This window comes from Scyliorhinus torazame, chromosome 13 (assembly GCF_047496885.1).
Source record: "Scyliorhinus torazame isolate Kashiwa2021f chromosome 13, sScyTor2.1, whole genome shotgun sequence".
NCBI classification, from domain to species: Eukaryota; Metazoa; Chordata; class Chondrichthyes; order Carcharhiniformes; family Scyliorhinidae; genus Scyliorhinus; species Scyliorhinus torazame.
The window spans coordinates 195,995,765-196,015,607 of record NC_092719.1 but is presented as its reverse complement, the minus strand read 5'-3'; the positions used below and the strand labels follow the sequence as shown (position 1 = coordinate 196,015,607).

General features: G+C 50.5%; 1 protein-coding gene across 1 annotated transcript in view; it reads right to left on the bottom strand.

The window, feature by feature from the left end:
- LOC140388488 (coiled-coil domain-containing protein 3-like) overlaps nucleotides 1-17,247 on the bottom strand; it is a 43,044-nt gene extending 25,797 nt beyond the window's left edge. Inside the window, exon 1 of the mRNA XM_072472763.1 lies at nucleotides 16,491-17,247. Within this exon, the coding sequence (XP_072328864.1) occupies nucleotides 16,491-16,849 (359 nt within the window). The 5' untranslated portion in view covers nucleotides 16,850-17,247. The remainder of the gene's footprint in view (nucleotides 1-16,490) is intronic.
- Between the last annotated feature and the right edge of the window lie 2,596 nt (nucleotides 17,248-19,843).

The following is a 19,843-nucleotide window of genomic DNA, read 5'->3' as shown; positions in this document are numbered from 1 at the left end:
ATTCGGATAGGGATTGATAATGTGAGCCTAAATCAGATAGCCCGATGGCTTAAAGGTGATCCCCCTCTTTACTATATTATGATTTGTGCAGCTGGAATATGGGAAAATAAGGTCCTGGAGACATCCAGGTTTTCTTCAATGCCTATGCAAACCACCGTTGGTTAAATCAGGTCCTTTTCTGTGAAACAGCATCTTGGCACTTCAACAACCCCTCCTTAATCTTTTTTGTTAGTGTTTGGTATATTGTTCTGTGTTTTCTAATTCCATTGTGCTTTCTAATTCTATTAAGTTCCAAGTAAATATTTGAGATGTTTAAAAATTCTGGTCTACATTAAATTTGTGGCCATTTGAGAAATGTGTAAAACCATCCAGTTCGCAGATAACAGGTTATTTGCAAATGATCCTGATCTTGTAAACACCGATTACTGCAAGATACTAGATGGAATTTTCAGCTGTTGGTTCCTGCTGAATTGTTGGGAGCTGAAGCTGGTCAGGAACTCAACTACAGCTACAGAGCAGTCTTTGCTGAGGCTCTTTAACTGTGTCCTCTTACCCAACCCCCTTGCCTGCCAAAATTTACACAGTTTCTGGGACACCTTGATTCATACTGGCACTGCTCTTCTATGCTCTCTAGTAATATTAATAGTGAACAAATATATATCGTACAACTGTCACGAGGACTTCAAATTCAGCCCTTGAAAACTGTGATGGATTGTGGAGACTTAACCCAAAATATTCCTTTAAATATAATTTTTGGATCAGGCTAAAGAAAGCTTTAACCATCAACTAATCAACAGAGTCAGAAATAATGTATGATTAGTCAGTAATTTAATGTTGCTGGTGCTTTATGCCTATCCAGCAAGTTTGCTGTGTGATTGATGGTATTAGTGGGTGGCCTCATTGTTTGATTAATGCTCTGCACTCTACCCAGTGTTCTCACTGCATGATTGATGATATGTTACCATATGTTATGAAGCAAAATTTGACTAAATCTGTTGAGAGGTTTTATTGAAACATGGAGACAGCTAATTCTAAAACTTGGGCGCCTTGTTCAGAATAAACAGGAATTACACTATTACTATAAAAGCATCAAAACATAATTTGTCGATGAGTAGGAATGCAATTTTAGTGAGAATTGATATCATGTTTATTTGGGGGGGGGGGCGGCTGGTGGGGAACAGGACAATGGTTTTTAGAAATAACCAGAAAAGATGGCTTTTTAGAGCATATGGAAATAATTACTCAAATTTTCATAGAACAATGCTGCGTATTCCAAATAATTTGTTTCAAACTCACATTATTATCTCCAAAGTGATCTCATACACTATCAGCTTGTCTCCCTGTGATGTTGGAATTGTGATATGGGCCTTGCAATTACCTTTTGAAGATACAAGTAATCATGTGGCATGATTGTTCTTATTAATGAACATTCCACTTAGAAGCATTATGTGACAACAATTAGCACTGCATGGTTATAAGCTCATGGAGAGGTTCTTGGCTGATTCATTGATAGAAGTTTGATATTGTTGTGATCTGATAGTGTTGTGAAAAAAGGATTTATGGACGCTAGTCTTGTATAGCATTATCAAGTCATTTTCGCACTGATGGTAACCTTTTTATAGTTGTAAAAACATTAAAGACTGGAAATAGCACGCCAAATTACACAGTAAATAAAACATTAGCATTTCAGGCGTAGTTTCTGAGTTGAGTTAATCTTGTACAGCCATGTCAACCTGGCAAACTAGCATTAATCTGTAACCCTGTGCCACTGGTCTGATTTTCCAATGCTAGCTTGTATATTAATTGTGGAGCAGTATTCTATAATAAACTGTTCCCATCCCTGAGGAAAGAGAGAGGGGGTGGAGAGGGGGGTGTCATGCGGGTATCTAAGTTAAAACTCAGTCATTTTTATAGAGGTGAGAGGGACAGACAGGCAGGTAGACAGAAGATGGAGTGCTGTTGTAGTTGCTGACTCACATAACTGTTAGAATACATTCCAAAGCACTGCTGGGTTCTACTGGTTCATGGTAGTTCTTATGGAGTACTTGCATTTGAGGAGAAAGCACCTTTCTCAAAACTCATGCAGTTTTGGCTGCAAATTGTGCCGGGATCACCAATTGTACCCAATGTTGAAATTCTACCCGTCTTTCCATACCCATGTCATTATTAATCTCCATTAATTCCCTGACCAACATATCATTCATCTTTAAATCTCCCCGTGCCCTGGCTCACCCTAACTCTGCGATTCCCATTACTTGAAGAGTTACTGGATGCAAGCATCCTAGATAAAGGGAACTGTAGCGACATGTATGAGCGACTGGTAGAAAGGGCCGACACCGTACTGGACGCAACAAGAAAGAAATGGGAGGAAGACCTGTGGATTGAAATAGGGTGGGGACTCTGGAGCGAAGCACTGCATAGGGTCAACTCCACCTCCACATGCGCAAGGCTCAGCCTGACACAACAAAAAGTGGTACATAGAGCCCACTTAACAAGAACTCGAATGAGTAGGTTCTTCCGGGAGGTGGAGGATAGATGTGAATGGTGCCAAGGAGGCCCGGCCAACCACGTCCACATGTTCTGGTCTTGCCCCAGACTTGCTGGGTACTGGACAGCCATTTTTGAGGCAATGTCCAAAGTGGTGGGGATGAAGGTGGAGCCATGCCGAAGGTGGCGGTCTTCGGGATATCAGACCAGCCAGATCTATTCCTGGGGAAGAGGGCGGACACTCTTGCCTTTGCCTCCCTGATCACCCGCTGTAGAATCCTGTTCGGCTGGCAGTCAGCAGCACTACCCAAAGCTGCAGACTGGCTGTTCAACCTCTCAGAATCTCTCCAAATGGAGAAAATCAAATTCGCCATCTGAGGGTCAGATGACGGCTTCCACAGAACTTGGGAGCCATTCACCCAATTGTTCCGGGACCTGTTTGTGGCCAACGAACAAGCAGAAGAATAGCCAGGTAGCCAAGACTCAGGAGGCGTGAGAGAAAGAGATAGACCCGGGGTGGGGGAAACAGCTAAACCTAAGAGGAAAGAAAGGCGAACCACAGGAGAAGGGGAGGGGGGAAGCGGGGCAGAAGGAAGGGGAGGGGGGAAGAGGGAGGAGACAGGGAATAATAGAGCGGAACCAGAGAGGGGGAGGGGAGGCGAGGGAATGATAGCCAGAATGAGAGCTCGGGAAATGACAACAAACTTGGCAAATACAGTAATAGAGAGCAAGGAAAATACGGGCGAAAGACAGAGCGAACGGCCAAAGCGGAAGTGAACGCGCGACGACAACGGCAGTGAAAACCATCCGTGAGAAGCAAGTAACAACACCAACATCAGATCTATTCTCGTATTGCCCTCTCTGTATTGGACATAACTAATGTAATTGTTTCTTCGGCACCCAAATGTATATGTAACTCCCCAGTCCCCCCCCCCCCCCCCCCCCCCCCCACGCCCTCCACCCCCACCACACAAAGAGGTGCCTACTTGTTTGTTGAACATAATATTGCTAACTGTACAGAGTTGCTGTTTTTGAGCTCGCGCACAATATCCTCAGATTTCTTTTGACTTCTATATATATATATATATATATATTTTAATCTGTGTACATAACTGTAAATATACTATGTTCAAAAATACTATTATTTATACGCAAGCCAGACAGAAACTTCAGGTAAATGGAGATGGACTGTTAAATGCAAAAATCCCCAAGTTGCTGTCATAGACTCATTGAATTTCAGCCCATTGTGTCTGCACTGGCCATTAAGCACCTATCTATTTTAATCCCATTTTCCAGCACTTGGTCTGTAGCCTTTTGTATGCTTCACGGGCGTTTGGACTTTCTTCCTCCGATGAGCTCTCATCCTCCTCCAGTTCACCCTCTGGGAAGGGATCACCTCTTTGCATAGCTAGATGGTGAAGGGTGCAATACACTGCGATGATGTAGGAAACCATATTGGGAATGTATTGCAGTGAGCCACCTGAGCAGTCCAAGCACTTGAGGCACATCTTCAGAAGCCCTATGGTTCCAAAGTGAGCTGCTCTGTGTAAAAGGTATCTCTTCACCTGACTCCCCATTCAAATATATTGAATGATGTAAAGTTCCTGCACTTGTGTCATAGATGGACTAAGCTTACTACAGAAAGTTAAGGCTTATGCTTTTCAATCCAAGTCCCTTTTTCAATGATGTGCTATGTCTTCATTACCGTCAAACAGCCTATCTGCCTATCTGCCATTGAAAATGACAAATTACAAGTGTGGGGCGTCATTCTCCGACCCCCCGCCGGGTCGGAGAATGGCCGTTGGCCGCCGTGAATCCCGCCCCCGCCCCCGCCGAAGTCTCCGAAGGGAGAAAAGTCGGCGGGGCGTTAATGGCGCCGCTGCCGCGGAGAATGTCACGGGCCTGCGCAAGGCAGCCGATTTTCGGCCTGCCGATATTCTCCCTTCCGGATGGGCCGAAGTCCCGTCGACGTGATGACCGTTCACGTCGACGTCAATCAAACCTCCTTTTCATCGGCGTGACCCGGTGCTCCAGGCTCACGCCGACCAGCGAGGAGGTGAGTGACGGCCTGGGGGGTTGGCTCTGGGCAGGAAATGGCGTGGCCGCAGACTGATTGCCTGAGAAGAGGTGTGTCTCGGCTTGTGTGTGTGTGCGGCGGGGGGGGGGGGGGGGTGGTTAGAGTAGGCTGGGCTCCGGGGGAGTGCCGGGAGGGGGTCCGTGCCGGGGTGGAGGTTGTGGAGGGGGTCCGTGCCGGGGTGGAGGTTGGGGGTTGTGGAGGGGGTCCGTGCCGGGGTGGAGGTTGGGGGGGGGGGGTCCGTGCTGGGGTGGAGGTTGGGGGTTGGGGAGGGGGTCCGTGCCGGGGTGGAGGTTGGGGGTTGGGGAGGGGGTCCGTGCCGGGGTGGAGGTTGGGGGTTGTGGAGGGGGTCCGTGCCGGGGTGGAGGTTGGGGGTTGTGGAGGGGGTCCGTGCCGGGGTGGAGGTTGGGGGTTGTGGAGGGGGTCCGTGCCGGGGTGGAGGTTGGGGGGGGGGGGTCCGTGCTGGGGTGGAGGTTGGGGGTTGGGGAGGGGGTCCGTGCCGGGGTGGAGGTTGGGGGGGGGTCCGTGCTGGGGTGGAGGTTGGGGCGGGGGGGGGGTCCGTGCCGGGGTGGGTGATGGGAGGGCAAATGAGTTGGTCCACCTGGCCAGGTGCCAGCCTCCAACAGTTGGACCCATGCGGTCCATGCCACCTGGCTGGGGGGAGGAGGGGATATGGGCAATGATGACATGTCGTCGTTCCCCTCCCCCCCACCAGGTCGTCATGTTTTCAGATCATCCAGCGATGTTGGCCGCCGTGGTGGCAGCCGCTCATGTCTATGTTGCCCTGGATGAGGAGGAGGAGGAGGAGGAGGAGGAGGAGGAGCGTGCCAGAGAGGCGGCGCAGGCTGCCGCAGAGGGGCAGGCGGCAGCCGCCCAGGCTGGAGGGACACCTGACCGACAGGACGAGGAGGGGGAGGAGGACGTCGCGGCCCCACGGCAACGGAGGCACCCGAGGGCGCCCCGTGTGTACCGGCCCCGGCAGTCATACCAGGACCTCACGGACCGGGAATGCAGGAGGAGACTCCGGATGAGCCGGGAAACCGTGGCACACATCTGCCACCTGCTGGCACACCTGTCACCGCGTGGCACTGGCGGGGGACACCCTCTCCCCGTGTCCGTCAAGGTTACGGTGGCCCTGAACTTTTATGCAACGGGGTCATTCCAGGCACCGAGTGGGGACCTGTCCGGCATATCGCAGACATCGGTGCATCGGTGCATCCGGGCAGTGACAGATGCCCTTTATGCCATGGCGCACCGCTACATCCGCTTCCCCGTGGACCGGGCCAGCCAAGATGCCCGGGCCGTGGGCTTCTCTGCCATTGCCGGGTTCCCCATGGTCCAGGGCGCGATCGATGGGATGCACGTCGCCGTGCGGCCACCTGCAGATAACAGGGCCGTGTTCACTAATAGGAAGGGGACCTATTCGATGAACGTACAGGTGGTCTGCGACCACCGCATGATGATCCTGCACGTCTGCGCCCGTTACCCAGGCAGTGTACACGACTCATTCGTGTTGTCGCGGTCATCCATCCCCGGCATGTACGAGGGACGCCATCCCCGGCTGAGGGGCTGGTTGCTGGGCGACAGGGGCTACCCATTGCGATCGTGGCTGATGACGCCTATACGGAGGCCACGCAATGAGGCGGAGAACCGCTACAATGATGCCCATGTAGCGACAAGGGGAGTGATCGAGAGGTGCTTTGGCGTGCTGAAGATGCGTTTCAGGTGCCTGGACCTCTCTGGGGGCGCCCTCCAGTATCGGTCAGATAGGGTCGGCCGCATCATTGTGGTGTGCTGCGTCCTGCACAACATAGCCCAGCAGAGGGGCGATGTGCCGCAGGCAGAGGAGGGCGGAGTGGAGGAGCAGCAGGAAGAGGCCCAGTCCTCCCCAGATGAGGGGGATGGGGGCAATGGTCAGGGCAGACGGGGTAGACACAGACGGGTGGCTGTCCACCGTTACCGGCTGGCCCAGCGGGCACGGGACAGACTGATAGACGCCCGCTTCACTGACTAGATGGGCGTGGGAATCGGGTAGTATGGCCACAGACCGCACACCATGACAACAGCCGACCACCCACACCCCCCACCCATCCATCCACCCAGCACCATCACCCCCCTCCCCAACCCCACACACCCCACCCGCATGCACACCACCCCCCCACTCCCAATTGCCGATCCACCGGCGGCACAACGGGCCGGGCTCACCCAGTTGCGGGTGGACGCGTGTCTATCGCAGGCCATGGAGAATGATGACAGCCCGCCTCCGATGAGCTCCTGGCTCTACATCGTTGGACTATGTCTGACCCATGGCCACAGTACCACCATCCACCCGGACCATCCCTGCATGCGGCTGTGATACTGCAGCGCACGGTCCCGTCCTCTGCCCGGGGGATGTTGATGGCGGCCCAGGGGGAAGGGGGCAGACTCACCTGGGGCTGAGGTAAGACCACCCCTCACACACACACTTGCGCTCAACGTACATGACACCCCCGCACACTTTGGACAGAGCATAAAGGCAGCTTCGGTAGGTGTAACATTGACTTTAATAACCAAAGGAGTTCATGCACGTGCCCTAGCGCCTAAAACTCATCTGTGCCCTGCACCCGTGCCAACTTACTCAGTGTCTAATTGTTTGGCCTTACGGGCCCTTTGACTACGTCTACGTGGTTCCCCAGACGGTACAGCAGAACTGGAGGTGGACTCCTGTGATTCCTGCCCTCTGACACTGGATCCCTTTGGCGGCCGTTTCCTGGGGCGTCCTGGCCTAGATGGGCCAGGCTGCGGCCCGGGCGACTGGGATGGCGAGCTGCCAGCCTGTCCTGCCCGTTGCCCACCCGATGCACCTGGGACGGAAGGGGGGGAGTCCGAGGTGTCGCGGTGTACCGGGACCTCCCCTACAGAGGGAGCCGGGATGGACCACACCACCTCCTCCTCCCTCGGGGTGCCCGATGGCCCCCAGGCCTCTACATGGGTGGGGGATGCGAACGGACTGGCCATCCGACGCGCCCCCGACATCTGGCGCTGCCAGTCCTGGAGGCCCGTGCTGGTATCGACAGGGGTCTGCAGGTTTGCAGCCATGGAGCCCAGGGGGTTGTCGAACCCTGTCTGCGACAGTGCGACGCCAGCTCGCACATGGCCACTGGCGCCGATGCCCTCAGCGATGGCCTGCTGAGACTGGGCCATGGCCTGCAGAGACTGGGCCATGGCCTGCAGAGACTGGGCTATGGCCTGCTGAGACTGGGCCATGGCCTGCTGAGACTGGGCTATGGCGTTGAGCGCCTCTGCCATCTGGCGCTGGCACTGGCTCATGGCCTCCTGTGAGAGGGCAGCCATTTCCTGGGCCACAGACGCCGCCTGCACGGAAGGCCCCAGGCCTCGCAAACCGTTCCCCATGTCTGACACCGTCGCACCCATTGCCTCCACCGCGGACGCCACCCGTGCGGTGTCAGCCTGGGTGGCACGCATGACCGGGACCACTCCCAGCTCCTGGACGCGGGTGGACTCCTCCACCTGCGACCGCAGCCGCCGCAAGCCACCCGTCACCCTATTCGCTCGTCTCCGTGTCGGTGGTTGCATCGGATCTATGTGTGGGTGTGGTAACTGCAGGAACCCGGGATCCATCTGGGCGGCAGATGTTCGCTTGGCCTGGGCTGCCCTCCGACCGCCCGGTCCCTCTGCTGCTCCTACCTCCACCTGCTGTACCGGGACGGCTGTGTTGTGCGCACCAGTGAGTGTACCAGACGCCTCATCACTAAAGTGCCCAACCGTGGTGAGTGTTTCTGCGATGGTGGAGGGTGTTGGTGACAGCAGTGGCGTTGTGTCGTGCTCTTCGTCCCACTCTGAGTCCATGGCACTTTGGGGTGGGGGTTCGTCTCCACCCATCCACTCTGAGTCACTGTCCGGTATTTCGTCTTCCCGGGTAGGGGTGTCCTGGGTAGTGCTGTCCCGGGTAGTGCTGTCCCGGGTAGGGGTGTCCTGGGTAGTGGTGTCCCGGGTAGGGGTGTCCTGGATAGTGGTGTCCTGGGTAGTGGTGTCCTGGCTCGGATGTGACGGGGGCCTGTGGCTGCCCCCCTCATCGCTGGGTGGTCGCTCCCGCACGTGACGGGGGTGTCGTCTCCCTGTTGCTCCAGGTCTCTCCGTCTCCCGTGGTCTCCGAGGGGCATCCTGCGGGCGTCGCATGCTGGAGGGTTCGGGTCTCTCCGTCTCCCGTGGTCTCCGAGGGGCATCCTGCGGGCGTCGCATGCTGGAGGGTTCGGGTCTCTCCGTCTCCCGTGGTCTCCGAGGGGCATCCTGCGGGCGGTCTGCATCTGCGGGGATGGGTGCCTGGACGTTTGGTCCTGCGATACACAATGAAGCATGCATGGTTAGACATCAGGCAGTGATCAGGTGATACGGGAGAGGGGGATATAGGGGAGGGGGGATATGGGGACGGGCTGTTGGTGGCTCACTTGCTCGTGGGGCCCCGACCTCTGCATCAGCAACCTCCCGGTCGTCAGGTCCGCCAGCCAGTTCCAGGGCCCTTTCCTCGTGTACGGTCAGTGGCCTCTCATCAGCGGGCCCTCCTCCAGTCCTCACATGCTCCCTATTGTTGTGTGCGCGCTTCTCCTGGGGGGGGGGGGGGGGGGGTGGTGGCAGGGGTAAAAGGCAACAGTGTTAGGCAGGTATATGAATGCACGCCATCGGTTGCGCGTGCATTGCAGAGGTTAAGGTTAGGGCTGGATTCACTTGGGGATATGGGGGATATGGGGGAGGGGGGATATGGGGGAGGGGGGATATGGGGGATATGGGGGAGGGGGGATATGGGGGATATGGGGGAGGGGGGATATGGGGGATATGGGGGAGGGGGGATATGGGGGAGGGGGGAATATGGGGGATATGTGGGAGGGGGGATATGGGGGAGGGGGGATATGGGGGAGGGGGGATATGGGGGATATGGGGGAGGGGGGATATGGGGGATATGTGGGAGGGGGGATATGGGGGAGGGGGGATATGGGGGAGGGGGGATATGGGGGATATGGGGGAGGGGGGAATATGGGGGATATGTGGGAGGGGGGATATGGGGGAGGGGGGATATGGGGGAGGGGGGAATATGGGGGATATGGGGGAGGGGGGATATGGGGGAGGGGGGGATATGGGGGAGGGGGGATATGGGGGATATGGGGGAGGGGGGATATGGGGGAGGGTGGATATGTGGGAGGGGGGGATATGGGGGAGGGGGGATATGGGGGAGGGGGGATATGGGGATATGGGGGAGGGGGGAATATGGGGGATATGGGGGAGGGGGGGATATGGGGGAGGGGGGAATATGGGGGATATGGGGGAGGGGGGATATGGGGGATATGGGGGAGGGGGGGATTTGGGGGAGAGGGGATATGGGGGATATGGGGGACGCTCACCCTGCCTGCTCTGACGAGGTCGTTCACCTTCTTGTGGCACTGGGTGCCTGTCCGTGGTGTCAGGGCCACAGCGGTGACGGCCTCTGCCACCTCCCTCCACAGACGCCGGCTGTGGCGTGGGGCAACTCTGCGGCCGTGCCCGGGATACAGGGCGTCCCTCCTCTGCTCCACCGCATCCAGGAGCGCCTCCACATCGCGTGACTCGAACCTCGGGGCTGAGCGACGGCCAGCCATCAAGTCGGGTGTTGCGGTCGGCTGTTCCGGTCGGGTGGGGGGGGAGCTGCGCGGCCTTATGAGCCGTCACGCCGTGCAGCGCGTATGACGCTGCACGGCGTGAACCACTGCGCAAGCGCGGATCCCGTTACGTCGCTGCTAGCCCATTTCGGGCCGCAGACTATCGGCCCATTTTTATGACGTGACGCAAGTGGGATTTGCGCCGTTTTTTGCGCCGATCGGCGGAGTTTCCGCCGATAACGGAGAATTTCGCCCCAGGAGTCTCATTGCTACAGCTTTTCATTGTATGATTTTTTTTGTTAAATAATTTTATCTTTTTTTCTTTTGACCTTCTTCTTTATTTATTTTAACCCATTCTATCGTTCCTCCTGTATTTTACCTTCTGCATCTGAACACAGAAACTAACTGCGCAAGGGCAAGTCTAGCAAAATGCAGGTGCTAGAGTAAATTCTAGGGTTACCCTCAAGAGCTACTTTTGAGTAGAGGAACAGTAATTGAACTTTTCCTGGTTTCCCAGGTGGGCTTGTATGTAGGCATTAGTACTTTGAAATGATTTGTAAAAGGAAATCGAACCTGGAAGACTAATTTTAAAATGGTTGCCAGTTTTGCTTTCCTTACACGGTGAACTAAACCTGGCGAGAGTGGAGATAACATGTCTTGATACCCTTTAATCTGATTTTAATTTATGTCTCTTTAGTTTTTATGGTGAAATCCTTTGAAGACTGGTTGACAGATTGGACTGAAAGTAAGTTGAGAACTTTTTTTGCATTTTGCTAACTAAAACAATACAACAATGTTGACATCTGTCCAGATATGAAATGTGGCATTCTGCTAAATTCATGAAATCCCTAAACAAACATATTTTGCTCCTTTAAAACAAGCCAAATCCTCTCGGGGATCTTTAATTTCTCAGATATTTTGTTTGTTTACTAGACAATTAAACTGAATTTTAAAGAGTGTTATTAAAATGATAATAACTACATAGAGGACTCATGCTAGCTGGCAGCTGGAAAGATAAGTGCCTTGTTCGTTAGGAGTACAGCACATTGCCTGGAGTTCCTGAGGACAGTGTTTTGGCTCAACAATCTTCAGCTGTTTCATCAATGACTTATCCCTCCGTCATAAAGTCAGAATTGAATATTCGCTGTTTATTTAGTGTTCAGTGCTGTTTGCATTTTGTCAGATAATGAAGCAGTCCATGCCTGCCTACAGCAAGACCTGAAGACCTCCATTCAGGCTTTTGGGCAGCACAGTAGCACAAGTGGATAGCACTGTGGCTTCACAGCGCCAGGGTCCCAGGTTCGATTCCCCACTGGGTCACTATGTGCGGAGTCTGCCCGTTCTTCCCGTGTCTGCGTGGGTTTCCTCCGGGTGCTCCAGTTTCCTCCCACAGTCCAAAGACGTGCAGGTTAGGTGGATTGGCCATGATAAATTGCCCTTAGTGGCCAAAAAGGTTAGGAGGGGTTATTGGGTTACGGCTTAAGTGGGGCTTAAGTGGGTCGGTGCAGACTCGATAAGCCAAATGGCCTCCTTCTGCGCTGTATGTTCTATGTTCTATGTTTTCAGGAGTAAATAAAAAGTAACACACACACCACACAAATGATCATCATCTGCCCATGACGTTCAATAGCATTATCATCATTGAATCCCTGCCATACACAGCTAGGGATCACTATGTGGCTGGCCACATTGAAGTTCTAGTCAATAAATACCTTGGCTGTAAGTTTAGTGGTTCACCTGCTGACTCCCCAAAACATTCCCAGCACCAACAAGTCAGGAGTATGATGGAAAACTCCCCACTTGCCTGGTTGAGTGTGGCTTCAACGACACTCAAGAAGCTCAACACCATCTAAGACAAAGTAAGCTTTTTAATCAGCACCCATCCATCCATCACCTTAAACAATCACTCCTCCACCACCACCAGTGCATTGTGGCTGCACTGTGTACCATCTACAAGCTGCACTGCAGCAACTCACCAAGACTCCTTTCACAGCACCTTCCAAACCCATGACTTTTACCAACTAGAAGGACAAGAACAGCAGGCCTATGGGGACATTATGACCTGCACGTTCCCCTCCAAGTCACCCACCATCCTGATTGGTGCACTGTAGCACAGTGGTTGGCACCGTGGCTTCACAGCTCCAAGGTCCCCGGTTCGATTCCCGGCTTGGGGCACTGTGCAGAGTCTGCACGTTCTCCCCGTGTCTGCGTGGGTTTCCTCCGGGTGCTCCGGTTTCCTCCCCCAGTTCAAAGATGTGCAGGTTAGGTGGATTGGCCTTGATAAATTTCCCTTAGTGTCCAAAAAGGCTTAGGTGTGGTTATGGGGTGGGGGGGCTTAGGTAGGTTGCTCTTTCCAAAGCCGGTGCAGACTCGACGGACCGAATGGCCTCCCTCTGCACTGTAAATTCTATGATTGGAAATCTATTGCTGTTTCATCATCACAGAGTCAAAATTATGAATGTCCTATATAACAGTACTGTGACAGTACCCTCACCACACTGACATCAGTGGTTCAAGCAGGCAACCCATCACCATACTGTCAAAGGCGATTAGTAATGCAGGCCTTTGCCAGCGACACCTACATCCAATGGAGGAATACTTCTTTTTAAAGAAAAGCTTGGGTGTTAATTAACAAATGTGCCAGCCTCACAGCATCACTGTCCCCACATCAGGATTTGCATGCCTGTGGATAATAGGGAGACCAATACCAGGTAGGAGCATATTCAAACCATTCCGACTGTCCACTCTCACTTGCAATCCCGAATTGGGCTTAAATTATATCAAAGCTTTTTCATTCAAAGACCAAGAACGATTTAATTTTCAGGTGGAAGATTGCTGACTTCAGAGGCCACTTTGAACTTTCCATTTCAATTCTCCAGTTGTTTGAAAACCAGAGGAAGGAAAACCATCAAAAAACCTTTTGATAACTGTTTTTGCAAACTCTCTCCTGTAATCTGCCACACCTATCATTAGGTTCAGATACATTTGTCGTAGAGAGGTTCACAATTGGAACATATCAACTTGCACCTTTATTTTTCAAATGAATTTCTAAATAATAGTTTGACTTGTCAGAAATTCAATCACTGTTTAATTCATTCTGGAGCGTAATCTGACAAAATCTAGTGCTTGTTTTACTGGCAATCATATTTGGGCCTGCCTAAAAACAAAAGGCTTCCAAAACATCCTTATTGCAATCAGATGGAGAGAAACTTCAAAAAGCGTCTCGATGAGATGGAGTGGAACCTCTACATTGAAGATGCAGAAATAGCTACATCAGATGGTCAAAAATGTCAGAAAAGTATCCACCTCATTGACAGAAACATCTGTACCGGATAGAAACATCTGCATTGGATAGACAGAAACTGTTGCATCTGATGGACAGAAGCATCTGTGCCTGATCAATAGAAACATTTCCACGAGATATAAACATCCCCAGCAGAACAACAGAAGCGCCTGCTTCTGATGCAGAGAAACATCTGCATCACATATAATCATCTCGGTCCGATGAACAGAAACATCTTCATCAGAAAAGAAAACATCTGGGTTTGATGGACCAAAAGACAGACGGAAGCATTTCCATTCTAATCGGATAACTGGCAGCATCCCCACCTACAACCAATGGCAAAGGGGCATTCCATTTCCATTAGAAAGAAATGTCTCTCCCATGACTAGAATTTTGTTGCACAGAAAATGTAAATGCCCCCTTCCTCTATGTGACGGAGGGAAAAAACCTCAGTCTTCACCAGCTGACCAGAAATACCTTACCTTAATTATCACCTGAACCATTTCAATCTCTGGTATTTCCCATCCATATATTTCCACCTTTAAAAAATGTAGCAACGCGCCATCAGATGTAAATAAGAATTTTCACCATCATTAAAGAACAGGAACATCCCCTACCTCCAAACAACTGAGGTTATAACCACCGCACGAAACTCCCCCATCCCAAAATGGACCTCATTTCTGTCATAGATATTTGATAATCTAACGCAGAAATAGTTACGATGGTTCATCACTATTGCAGAAAAAAGGCCGAAGACAGATCGTTCGAACTTAGATTGCTGTCTCTAGCGCTGGATTGAGTGTCCCGACTCAAGAAGACTGTCGGTATAACCCTCGCATGTGCTGCCAGATCTGTTACCCCACATTTAAGGTACAGCCAAATATGTTACCCCACATTTATGGTACAGTCAGATCTGTTACCCACAGTTGGGGTACAGTCAGATCTGTTACCCACAGTTGGGGTATAGTCAGATCTGTTACCCACAGTTGGGGTATAGTCAGATCTGTTACCCACAGTTGGGGTACAGTCAGATCTGTTACCCACAGTTGGGGTACAGTCAGATCTGTTACCCGCGTTTAAGGTACAGTCAGATCTGTTACCCACAGTTGGGGTACAGTCAGATCTGTTACCCACAGTTGGGGTACAGTCAGATCTGTTACCCACAGTTGGGGTACAGTCAGATCTGTTACCCGCGTTTAAGGTACAGTCAGATCTGTTACCCACAGTTGGGGTATAGTCAGATCTGTTACCCACAGTTAGGTTTCAGTTATATCTGTTACCCACAGTGGGAGTACAGTCAGATCGATTACCCACAGTGGGGCTATAGTCAGATCTGTTACCTACAGTTAGAGTACAGTCAGATCTGTTACCCACAGTGGGGGTACAGTCAGATTTGTTACCCACAGTTGGGGTACAGTCAGATCTGTCACATCACAGTTAGGGTACAGTTATATCTGTTACACACAGTTGGGGTACAGTCAGATATGTTACCCATGGTGGAGGTACAGTTAGATCTGTTACCCACAGTGGGGGTACAGTCAGATCTGTTACCCACAGTTAGGGTAAAGTCAGATCTGTCACCCCACACTTAGAGTATTGTCAGGTCTGATGCCCACAGTTAAAGTACAGTCAGATCTGTTAAACACAGTGGGGGTACAGTCAGATCTGCTACCCACAGTGGGGGTATAGTCAGATCTGTTACCCACATTTAAGGTACAGTCAGATCTGTTACCCACAGATGGGGTACAGTCAGATCTGTTATCCACAGATGGGGTACAGTCAGATCTGTTACCTCCAGTTAGGGTACAGTTATATTTGTTACCCACAGTGGGGGTACAGTCTGATCAGTTACCCACAGTTGGGGTACAGCCAGATCTGTCACCCCATAGTTAAGTCTCAGTTATGCCTGTTACCCACAGTGGGGGTACAGTCAGGTCTATTATCCACAGTGGGGGTACAATCAGATCTGTTACCCACAGTTGGAGTACAGTCAGAACTGTCACCCCAAAGTTAGGTTTCAGTTATATCTGCTACCCACAGTGGGGGGGGGGGGGGGGGGGGGGTTGGTACAGTCAGGTCTATTATCCATAGTGGGGGTACAATCAGATCTGTTACCCACAGTTCGGGTACAGTCAGATCTGTCCCCACAGTTAGGTTTCAGTTATATCTGTTACCCACAGTTGGGTACAGTCAGATCTGTCACCCCACAGTTAGGTTTCAGTTATATCTGTTACCCACAGTGGGGGTACAGTCAGATCTATTACCCACAGTTGAGGTATAGTTAGATCTGTTACCCACAATGGGGGTACAGTCAGATCTGTTACCCATAGTTAGGGTACAATCTGATCTGTCACTCCACAGTTAGGGTACAGTCAGATCTGTCACCCCACAGTTAGGGTACAGTTATATCTGTTACCCAGAGTGGGGGTGCAGTCAGATATGTTACCCACCATGGAGGTACAGTCAGATCTGTTACCCACAGAGGGGGTACAGTCGGATCTGTTACCCACAGTTAGGGTACAGTCAGATCTGTTACTCACAGTTAGAATACAGTCAGATATGTTACCCACAGTTGGGGTACAGTCAGACCTATTATTCACAGTGGGGATATAGTCAGATCTGTTACCCACAGTGGGGGTACAATCAGATCTGATACCCACAGTTAGGGTACAATCAGATGTCACTCCACAGTTAGGGTACAGTCAGATTTGTTGCCCACAGTTAGGGTACAGTCAGATCTGTTACCCACAGTTAGGGTACAATCAGATATGCCCAAAAGATGCCCATCATTCTGAGCGGGTCGTGGCTTGTTTGGTCATGCAGGACTGCTTGAAGAGCACTTCAGAACATGCCTGAACGTAATGGGAACGGGTTGGCGCAGCTGTCTGCAACTGGGATCAACCTTGGACTAAGAAATAAACTCCGGTGTGAGAGGGAGTGAGATGCGCTTTATGGTGAACGACAGACCGCCCAGACCCCCTCGCACCCCCCACAACCCCACATTGCCCAATCTTACCTGACGAAGAAATAGTAGGTGTTGTTTTCCATGACTGTGTAAGAGTGGCAGGGGAAATACCCGAGTCCAGTCAGGTTAAACCTGGCTCCGGCTGGCATCTCCAGCATACTGCCCCAGGCCTGGTCACACAGCAGCTCCACCTCCGCCGAGTAGAAGAGGTCGGTGTCATATTGCCAGGGCAGGTAGTTGTACACGCTGTAGGTGTCCTTGTGCACAGCCAGCACCTTGGCATAGATGATGATTTCGGCCAGCTCGGCTCGGCACGGCTCACTCTGTGGCCTCCAGTCGTGGGGTAGCTGACAGCCCCAGCCTCCCCCCGGGAGCAGGGTCAGGAGCAGGATTGGGAAGAACCACCTCATTCCAGCACAGTCCCAATCCAGGAGTGCAGAGCGGTCCTCAGAAGTCTTGTCGAGTGAGGAGGGGAGGAGGAGAATCGCTGAAACCCTCACCAACTTGTACAACCTCTCTGCCTCCTTTCTTCACTATTCTCTGCAGCCAGCCTGCATCTTAAAACAATAAATAGCTTCACTAACCGCAAATAACATCCAATCCACCCAGGAGCGCGTGGGTTGCTGAATTTGTGTGATTTTGTTGTGGCTGAACGTAAATCCTTTAAAAAACACACACACACACACACACAGAAGCAAGATCAGTTTTCAAGGGGTTTGAGTCGTTTTCTTAAAGCCACAGCGCACCCGGACCAGCCTTTGGCACCCATTCAAATCCTGCCACGCTTCTCAGCAGTTGCATTAAAGGCATTCAACTGCTGGTATTCTGCACAGTTTGAACTCGTAATGGCTAAATGCAGCTAGTTCTAGCTTGGGAATTTTATTTGGACTTTATCACAGTGATTTACTTCTCTAAGGAGCCCTCCCCGGATTTCTGCATATAAACAATCATCTGGACTGTTTTTGTTGTTTTTTATAAAAAGGGGAAACGGTGCAACTTTTGGAGATCAGAAATAAACACAAGAGAATGCTCCAGAGGCACGGCAGCCAGCCCGGGTCAGCAAAGGGAAAGAGGCAGGTTATAATATTGTGGAAGTGCAGATTCCCAGCTTTCTGCTTTAATTTAGATTTGGTTACAATCCAGGGTGGCAGATGCCCTCTTTTCTGACAAGTACGCCCACAAAAAGTGAAAAAGGGCGCTCACTTGAGGGCACATGCGACGTTGGCTCGTCATTATTGCATTTAGGTAGCTCTTCCCTGAGGCTTTTCCTGGCCAGGCTGATGTTGTGCAGCTACCAAGCTGAGAAAATATATTTTTTTTATTCCGAGCTTCCATGTCACCGAGGAGGCTTCAGGCCAATCCACATCCAACAACCTGCTCTGAAAACGCTGCTCACATTTTGACAGCTGTGACAAATTGCACCACAGCAGCTGGGACAATCCATAACATTCTAAAACAATCAACAACGTTCTAAATAAAACTATCCACCACATTAGAAAAGAAAATGTCAATAACCCCATCTCTCAATTTAAATGGATCATTAAAAAAATCCAGGATCTTTTTCCAGATGCACATCTTCACCAAAAATGTATAAATGTTTCCTTGGACCATCTATGTGCAAAGTTTAATTGAAATCTTCCCATTAGTTTTTGAGATGTATTGTTTTTAGTCGATTATGTGTGAAAACATTAGTTCTGCTCACCTCAGTGGGTAAATATCAGGGTGGGTAAATATCAGGTTTGCCATGATCACACCTAATGTGTTCATGGCAGAGTTTAAACTACACACCAATCAAAATGATGGCTTAGAAATTCAATTTGATTTTAAGAACTTTGCCATGTGGTCGAGGTCATTCTTGCCTTTATCTTATCAGGCTTGTTGGTGAGAGTGGCTCTGAAAACATTGATTATTAATTATGTCAGAGTGGCTGCACAGTGCTGCCCCAGGATAATGTCCAAGACCCCCTCCATTAGCAAACACACTATGCACTCAGGATTCAAAGAAGACATCCAGTGCCAAGTATAACTGAGTTCATGTTTCCCTCATTTGAAATTAACTTGCATGTTACTTCCCGTAACAGCCTTCCCGAACAGGCGCTGGAATGTGGCGACTGGGGGCTTTTCACAGTAACTTCATTTGAAGCCGACTTGTGACAATAAGCGATTTTCATTTCATTTCATTTTCATGTCCGTACCCACATATGGGAGAATGTTTTGTAGCTTACTGGGCTTCCCTCTGGAAAATGATTGGGAGGTGCGGATGCAACAGAGTCCCAAGGAACATTTCGAACTCGGATCTATCTGAAATCTAACTCGACAGAGCTGAAATAAGGCCATGGATTTCACAGTGTCAGTATGACTTAGGGTCACAAGGTTGTAGGTTCAATTATGTTCAAGGATCATAGCACGCAATCCAGGGTAGAGTTTCTCAAACCTTTCTGGCCATGGAACCTTTTGACCTCCCAAGGGTATTGATGGAACCTCTGAAAAACATTCTTATTATGTTGAAGAATTAAACCACAAAGAATTGATTGTTTTGGACACAATAAGTAAAAACATCCAAAAACAAATTTATAGAAGTATTTTCTATTCTTATATGTCTACATTTATTATAATTTAACAAAGTACTTGAGTCTAACTTTCCTTTCATCATGTTTAATGGGAGGAATCATTTTGCTTCTTTTGCTCACAGATTTGATTAATATTAGGAATGCTGCCGGAGATTTAGATTCTCAGATCAGACACACATGCTCTCTCTCTCACACACAAACATGCTCACTCTCACACACACATGCTCACTCCTATCGCACACACACACACACACGTTTTAAAATTGAGGAAAAATAAGATTTAAAAATGAACTTGGGCTAAAATAAACAGGGCACTGCTAAGTGGAGCTGTCTGAAGGAGTGTCTTGATATGCAAATTAGAATACCAGTGGGAAAACAAGTGTTTACCTAGGTGACTAGAGGGGAAACAATGGTGTATAGAAGAGGTGACTTCAAAGTGGAGAGATAAGGGAATTGACACTTCTGTGCTAGAAGCAGGGTTCACAGGGTGGGTAACATCAAAGGGGAAAAAATGATATATCCATAGCAAGATAACTGAAGAAAGGGACACAATAGAAGCAGCTACCATCATAGCCACACCCAACTCAAAAGCAGGATCTCCTGAAAACAGGTTATTGCTAAAAGGCTGCTGTTTAAAATCCAGAAATCAGAGGGATTATTCCTTCACTGAAAGTGAAGACTGCTTTCCTAAATATGGACAAATAACCTGTGGGTGGTAACTCTCTGCTGGATTTAGCTCATAGAGTTATATAATATTGGATGCTGTTTGGGGAAAAGGGGCTTTTCTCAGAGTTCAGGGTGTGTAGGTGGTTGGGAATAAGGGGTAACTCCTGAC